The sequence below is a fragment of the Anomalospiza imberbis genome, chromosome 3 (assembly GCF_031753505.1).
Source record: "Anomalospiza imberbis isolate Cuckoo-Finch-1a 21T00152 chromosome 3, ASM3175350v1, whole genome shotgun sequence".
NCBI classification, from domain to species: Eukaryota; Metazoa; Chordata; class Aves; order Passeriformes; family Viduidae; genus Anomalospiza; species Anomalospiza imberbis.
The window spans coordinates 30,617,262-30,625,535 of NC_089683.1; the positions used below are offsets into that span (position 1 = coordinate 30,617,262).

General features: G+C 50.2%; 1 protein-coding gene across 4 annotated transcripts in view; it reads left to right on the forward strand.

The window, feature by feature from the left end:
• Window positions 1-1,041: 1,041 nt before the first annotated feature.
• KCNQ5 (potassium voltage-gated channel subfamily Q member 5) overlaps window positions 1,042-8,274 on the forward strand; it is a 277,005-nt gene continuing 269,772 nt past the window's right edge. For 3 of the 4 annotated variants that reach the window (XM_068183827.1, XM_068183828.1, XM_068183829.1), the window contains exon 1: window positions 1,042-2,261. In XM_068183827.1, the coding sequence (XP_068039928.1) occupies window positions 1,906-2,261 (356 nt within the window). In that variant the 5' untranslated portion in view covers window positions 1,042-1,905. The remainder of the gene's footprint in view (window positions 2,262-8,274) is intronic. The other variant, XM_068183830.1, reaches the window with a different exon arrangement.

An 8,274-nucleotide genomic window follows, 5' to 3' on the forward strand; every position in this document is an offset into this window, starting at 1 on the left:
GAAGAGTAGATATGTGCCACTGGAAAGCTTAAATATTAATGGGATTTCTGTGGATAGTTGTATCAACTACTTAACATCTGTTTTTACATGTGTGCTGTTTCTGCCATCCCTTATCATGAGTCTGAGTGGCCACTGTGGTTCATATGTTAGAAAGTTCCTGTCTGAACTGGCCTGCAGTGGAGGAGAAAGTGTAGTGAAGACAGGAAGAAGTTTAAACTCGTCATTTAAAGACATCTGATTGAATGGCATTGGACTCATTGTAGCAATGAATTAGTACTGGCGATGTATTAGATGCATTAGTAGGGGCACAAGTTAATGTTCACTGCCAGAACATGAAATGAGTCTTACAGTTTCTTCTTTTTTGGGAGTTGAAGACCATGCATTAACCGAAGCTTGAGAGCCTGGCCTCTAACCAGACAGCACAAAGGAAAAAAAAAAATCCCAAAAATTAATTTCTGAATGTTTCTATTGAATTTCGCTTAACATTAGCATACTCCTTTACTGTTTTTCATCAACACTTCAGGAATTTGTGTCACATTTTCACATCGTGGCGCTCAGGCTGCAAAACCAGTGACATGCAGCTATTTCTCGTCGTGCTGAAGTGCCAGGATGGCTCGTCTTGTCCCCGGGGCAGCGCGGGGCATCCAGGCATGCCGAGCTGCGGCCCCAGGAGCGACAAGGGCGGCGACTGCCCGCAGCAGGCGGCCGTGGGGTGCGGGGGGAGTGTTGGGGGATGGCCGGGGATCGCCCGCCGAGCACGGGCGATAACCCACGGGCAAAGCGGGCGCGGTGCGGCGGCCGGGCGGGCAGCGCGGTGCGGCCGCGCCTGCGGGTGCCGGGGTGGGTGGTGTTTTGTTCCGCAAGCTCACCTTGATGCGGCGGGGCGTAAAAGGGCCGCGCTCGGCAGGGGGAGCATCGCTGTCTCGGCGCAGCGCGGGCACCGAGCGGCGGCACCGCTGGGCTCCGGCCGCACCGCGCCGGGGCCGGAGCCGGCGCTGACGGGGGCCGTGGGGGAGCCCGTAGGAAGGGCAGGCCCGCCGCTACCCCTGGGATCTGCTGTCTCGCCGCCGCACGAGTCCGGGACACGGCGGAAGCGCCGCAGCGGCGTGCCGGGCCGCGCCGCCCCCTCGGGGGGACACCCGGCGGCTCGTCTGCGCTGCCCCGCCCGGGCCGGCCGCGCTCGCTGCCCGCAGTGGGGTCCCGCCGCCGGCCGATCCTCCCCCGCGCTGCCGCCGGGACTTACGGCAGTTTTGTTACTTTCTCGGACTTACATGGACATTTCCCGGGAGCGCGCGTAGAACGCGGGCGCCGCGTCCCGCCAGCCGCTCGCCGCCCTCCTCACCGCGGGCACTACCGCTGTCTCTGCCGCTCTCTCCCCCGGACGCGAAGGCGCCCAGCGGCGCGGCCCCCGCCTGCCCCCACCGGCCCGCCTGCCTCGCCGACTTTCTCCGCCGCTCGGAGCGAGAGCAACAGCTTGCCCGGCCCGGCCGAGCCAAACGACGCGGGAGGCAGCGAGGGAGCGGGCGGCGGCGGGCACCGCCGAGCCGCGGCCTCTCCGCCAGAGCTGCGAGGAGCTGCCCTCCCTCCCTCCTCCCCGTCCCGGGCCGCGGAGCCACGCCGGGCGGCGCTGCGGGGGGACCGGCGGCGGGGCCCCGCCGCCCGGGAGGAGAGCGCGCCCGGGGGGGCGCCCGCTCCCTCGCCGGGGCCCCCGCGAAGCTGCGGCAGGCCGGCCCGCCGCGCCGGGCGCCCAAAGTGGCCCGCGCCCCCGCGCCCCGCGGGCGCCGCCCGGAGACCCTCGGCCCCCGCTGCCTCTTGCGGGCTGCTGCCGCGGGGTGCCTGGCCGCCGCCGCCCGCGCCCTGCTCCGCCGCGGCCCCGGCGCCCGCTCCGGCGCCCGGGGTGATGCCATGCCCCGCAACCACGGCGGCGGGGAGGAGGGCGGCTCCGCGGGGCTCTGGGTGAAGAGCGGCGCGGCAGCTGGCATGAAGGATGTGGAGTCGGGCCGGGGCAGGGCGCTGACGAGCTCAGCGGCCCGCGGCGACGGCCTGCTGCTCCTGGGCACCGGCGGCGCGGCCGCCCCCGCCGGGCTGCGGGAGGGCCGCCGCGGGAAGCACGGAGCCCGCATGAGCCTGCTGGGGAAGCCGCTGTCTTACAGCAGCGGACCGAGCTGCCGCAGGAACGCCAAGTATCGCCGCCTGCAGAACTACCTGTACAACGTGCTGGAGCGGCCCCGCGGATGGGCCTTCGTCTATCACGCCTTCGTGTGAGTACCGACGCGCTCCCCTCTCCTCCCGTCCCGTCCTGTCCTGCCCCGACCCCTCCCGTGTTCTACGGGCTGCTGCCCACACCTGTCCTGAGCAGCGCCCCGCCGCACGGCGCGGCGCGTACCTCCCTGCCTGCCCCTCTGGTCCTCGGGCATCACTCCGTGCTGGGACACGGGGAGGGCGAGTACCCCGCGAGTCGCGCCGAAAGCGCCCGGGAGGAGTCAGCGGAGGCGCGGGAGCCGCTGCCACCTGCGGCGCGGCTCTCCGCGGGCGGCGGGAAATCCCGCGCAGCCCTGGGTGGGAGGTGATGGGGGGAAAGCTCGGTTCACCCGGCACAGAGAAGCGGAGGGGAGCACGGCGGGGAGCACATGCTCGCTGGTCTCCCGGGCGCCCGAGCCAGCCGGTTTGCGCGGGGGGAGACTGCGCGGCGCTGCCGCTGATGCCACACGCCGGCCTCGAGATTAGACGGAGCGAGGGGTGCCGGCGGCTGCCGGGTCCTCCCCGTGACGGCGAGGCGCATTAGGTACCCCAGCATTGGGTACCCGCGGCGCCTGTCCTGCCGAGCGGACACCGAGCGCTGCGCGGTTTGAAAAGTTACCGCCGCGGAACCGCAGCGCTCGGTTCTGCCTCCTGAGTGTTTTCCGGGCGCGCCTGGTCCCCGCCTCGCAGGGAGTGCGGCGACGGCGCCTTCCCACGCGGGTGCTCGCCGCGGGACGCTGCGCCTCAGGTGCGGCCACCTGCCGCTGGCAGGGTGCAGCGAGCGGCCGCCGCGCAGGCGGCTTCTCCGCCGGTGCCTGCCGCTGCTGGGCTTTGATCTTAGCAAGTGACGGTTCCCGTCGCACTCATCCTGGAAAACCCCGTGACGGAAATATATGTTCTGTCTCATCGCTCAGTGGAGAGCGGTACTGTCACCACGCTGCGAAACTTGTGCTGCTTTAACTTCAAGAGGCTTGCCCGGAACACCTGTGGGAGGGGACCCGTGGCTGTCACTGCTTGCAGTATCCTTGGGGTCAGCCATGGTCCTCAGTTCGTTATCAATCCTCTGTTTTTATGGGTTTTGGTAATATTCGGGGGAAAGGCCCTACTCAAAATCCTTTTCAATGGCTGAGCAAAACATGCCACAGAGTCTGTCACAAATATGACAGTGGATCATATTTATAGGTGAAAACGTGATCAATTACAGAGAAAGGAAGTTAAGCATTACTGTATTGGGGATATAATACAATTTATTGTTATGTTTGACTACAGGAAATACCTCATAAATGAATCAGAATATTTAACTGATATGCTATAAGTAACTGTATTTGTTCCATAACAGTCATGGAAATCAAGCTAGCGGCTGCAGCATCTTGGCTAAAAAAGCAACTGTTCCCTAAAAGCTGTTTGACAGCATGAAGAGTGCTCCTCTCCGAGCAGCAGGGGAACCCTCAAATCTTACTTTAATAGCAGCTGTTGTAATTAAAATGGTGCCAAAATCATGGCAATCTGATTAATAAGATACTTTGTGGTTAGATTCATTTAGTAGATGACAATTACTATAGTTAGCAAGTAGTAGAAATATGCTTAATGTCATATATTATTCAGTAAAAGGATTTTTGTCCACTTAGAGGATCTTCCCTTTTTTTTCTGTTTTACTCTGAAAATCAACTCTTACACCCAAAAATGTTCTTCTTGGATGGCATTTATTTGGTACATTTTGCTGTCCGGGTCCTTACAGGTGTTTTCCTGTGGCCTAGATGGATGTAAATTAGTGTTGCAACAAGCACCAAAATATGTACTAGGAATAATTTTAAGGCAGTGCCTGAAGTTGCCATACAGCATATGCAAATTATAGTTTTGGACCTTTTTGTTTCAGTTCATAATAGAAATCTTTAAAAAAAAAAAAAAAAAAAAAAAGGTGGTAAATTTCCGAACGGAGGGTAGTCATGACACAGCAGTGTTGTAAACAAGGAAGATTGCCAGCTGCGTTTAGATAATTGCCTGCATAGAAGGAGTGCCAGTTTTAATTTTTAATTGCAAATGGCAATTTTGGCAAATGTAATGCCAGCATTACATCTTTTATATGAACAGATCTGTGTGAAAGAGCTTGAAACATTACTGTAGTATAAGACACCTAGTAATAATATTACCTTAAAGTATCTGTCACTGATACAGTGTTTAAGGTGCATTTGAAGTTCCATTGGGTTTCAGTTTGACAGCCATCCTTATTGCCAGTCTACAAATTATTTTAATGTATTTGTATAATTCTGATTTAATCACAATCAGATAATAGGATAATATTTATGGTGTTCCAGGCTCATTTTTTCCAGCCACTTGATCAAATATAGTTGCATCTTGGAAAACAGACTTTCTTACAGAATTAAAAACCAAACTATAACAAAAAAAAGCCACAACTATTTGAAAAAAGAAGTCTTGAGATGAGTAGCTTAGAGTTGCAAAGACATTAGAAAGTATGTGGAGGAGATGTCTGCTTCTACCACTGCTAAGCTATTCTTGACTGCAGTGGAGCCCGTTATAGCTCTGTACTATTTCTGTTACAGGAATGGGCTATCTGGGGTGAGACCTTTTGAGTAGATCATTGGTCTCCTGAAACCTCACTCTGATATGCAGGTTGGAGTAATGCAAGGGTGGTTAGAGAGTTTTGATTTTAAAGGCTTTGGTCTAGCAGTTTAGATTTGTGTTTGTTTCTTAGATAAGAACTGGGGAATTGAAAATTTGTTACAAATAAGAAATCATTTCTGCGGTGATATTTTCATGTATCACTCCCGTAGCGAAAAACACTTCAGAGCTGAGAATTATGCCCAGTTAGCTCTTCTTTTTTCTTCTTGCCCTTTCAAATAAGATAAAAATAGGCCAGCCACCTAAGGAATGAGTGTTGTGACCTACATTCAGAAGTCAATTGGTTAGTTTATTTGTAAATACAAACCTGCCACATTCTATAAAAGACAGCTATTCTGCAAACTTCTGCAGCAAGGGGAAGAAGTTACTCTTGAGCAAAGGCCTTTGATTTCAGTAAAGTTGTGCAGGGGGAGCAGAGCCATGAATGACATGTTTCTTGAATCCTTTTTTGTGCACTTCAGTAGTTTTTTACATTGAAAGTCCTATTAAATTTTAAGATCTTTCCTGCAAGTTTTTGAAAACCTTCTTTTCAGGTACCACTTTATGCCACCCTGTATCACCTACACATGGAGCCATGTGTATATTTAAAACGTGTGCTTACACTAAAAGGCTGCAATATTGTAACTTTTCAAAAACATTGTCTTGGGATGTCACAGGATTTCTTTCTGTTCTTGCTGTTGCAGTTTATTATGGCTTGTTTGCTGTGAGAAAAATGTGCAGCCATTGCCTTAGAATGATCAAAGGGGAATTGCAGATTTGTTGCAAATTTAACTCTGGGTTTCATCTTCAGTTATCATAAAGGCTTTGTATTATTTTTGTTCTTAACTGACATTCTGAAAATGAGATGGCTTGAGATGTTCAGAAGAAAAATACTGCACTTTGATACTGTTTATACTGGTAGGATAAAATTAGTTGCATAAGTTTCCTAATTTAACATGTTGGATTTATTTCAGGAATAATAAAGTTTCTGTTTCTTACTGACTTCTTTGTAATGTATTCCACGCAGGAGTCTTTTACATTTGTTGTGGTAATATCCTTCTATTTACAAAGCTACCAACTTTTGCTCTGGAAGCTTCTGAATTCCAAACCACACATCTGGATGTGTGCACAAGGGCAGTAGCACTTTGCATGGCCTGTATTCATAGGTTTTCGTGGACATCCCCCATTGGCCAGTGCAGAAGAGAAGATGCAGCATTAGCTGAATTGCAAGAGCCTGTATGGTATTATTCTTGTGTTTTGTGTTATTGATGGAAAAAGACTGAAAAATTGCTTCTGGAAAAAATGTAAGGATTCCATCAAAGATTTAACTAGCTATTGTAGCCTTCCAGATCTGCTGGGAAGGATATATCTCAGTAATGATCAGGAAGGCTGTTGAACAGCAGGTCTTTGCATGTGAGCTAGCAGAGCTGCATCACACTGTGCCCTTAGTATAATAGTGGAGGTTCCAGAAAACCAGTCATGTGCAACACCCAAAGGACTTGCTTTTTCTCATGCTATTGAAAGTAGGAGAAATGTTTTTATTTCTTTCTTTTTTCTGGCATCTAATGAACTAGTTCCAGGTGCTCTATGCGTAACTCTACACCTTTCATCTTTTCAGATACCATTTCAGAGTCAGGATCTGATGCTGTCAGGGTAACAATATATTTCTTTTATATGTTTGTAAAAACAAATAACAATATTATGTTTACAATTAACAAAAAAATAGTGTTGACTGCATAAATATATTGGAAATCAAATCTTATTAGGTGCTGAGGAGATAAAACTTGAAAACTTTTTAACTGTAGCACACAAACCTTAGTAGGTGTTTTCTTTCAGGTACAATGCATTAAAGTGGGTATTTAGATGCCCTTCAGTATAAATCTGCAGTGGTTTGCTGCATTTGAAGCAGTCTGTGATTCTATACATGTGCATATTTCTCACCTACACGTTGTTTTGAAGGAACCTTCGGAAGTTATCCAGTCCAGCTGGAAGATACACTTGTCCCAGTTGTGTGAGATGGCTTTGTCCAGACAGGTCCTGAATTTCCCTGGATGAAGGTCCCACCACCTTGCTGAATAACCTGCAGGTCTGCAACACCTGCCTGTTGAAAAAAGAGGGGGTTTGACTTGGGGAGGGAAGAATGGAAGAGTCACCCTGAACCTCCCAAGTGGCAATTTATGGTCATTGTCCCTTTCTATAAGTTCTGTCACTGCTGAGAAGATTTTAGCTTATCATTTACCTTCAAGTAGATGTAGGCTGCTACTACATCACCTGTTAGATCACCCTTCTGTCAGACCAAACATGCTCAACTCCATCAACTGCTCCAAGACAAAAACTCAAGAATCCTGAGTATCTTGGTTGCTCTCCAGCATCTCCTCTGTCTTCTTCACATACCTGTTCAGCTGGGAAGGATCACAGCTGACTGCCCTAGTGTGTGAGGCTATGCTGAGTAGAGAAGAAAACTTTTCCAGCCTGCCAGACCAAGTCTTTGAGTGTAGTTGCTTGGTGCTTGCCTTATTTCTGATAAAAGCATGCTGTTGCCTTGCTCAACCTGCTGTGTCCACAGAAATACCCTTTTGTCTGGGCCTGCCACCCAAACAGTGGGCTATTGTAAAATGTAGGTGAACTCAATGGGAAGAAATGATGATGTCTAACATCAGTTCAGAATGATTTCTTTATTATAACTATGCTATAATACATTAATATACTATGTAAAGGAAGATACTAAAACAACATACATACTTTTCTAACTACTATATCTAACTAACAAACAACTCTTGACCCTGTTTGCGAGAGTCCAGACACAGGTGGATTGGATTGGCCATCAGGCTCAAACAACTCTCACCAGAATCCAATCAAGGAAACACCCCAGGTAAACAATTCTCCAAACACATTCCACATAGGGAAAACAAGGAGCAGAAATAGAAATTGTTTTCTCTTTCTTTCTCTCTGTGCACCTCTATGAAAAATCCTGAGAGAGAGAAATGAGCTTACCACAGTGGGTTCCCAGCCTGAGTGGATACACGGATTATTCTGCACCAGGTGCAGATATCTGCTATTCCCTTAGCTGTGCTCATAGATGTTTATGGTCACATCCAGTATTTTCTTGTTCTGCTTGTCATTGTGTACTGACCAGCGCAGTGGAGATGTAACAATCTTTAAAACCACTTGTCTTCTTTGTGATTGGTAGAGAAGGTTAAATGCTCAGCCATACTTCATTCCTCCTCTTTCCTGGTGCTGTTCATGGACAGCAGACCTCTCCTGGAACCCTGTCATGGGCACTAAATAACATCTAGCTTCTATTTTTTGCTTGTTTTTTGTTGGTGGTTTTTGTTGTTGTTGTTCTTTTGGGCGAGGAGTGGGTTTTTTGTTGTTGTTTTTTGTTGTTGTTGTTGTTGGAGAGTTATTTTCTAC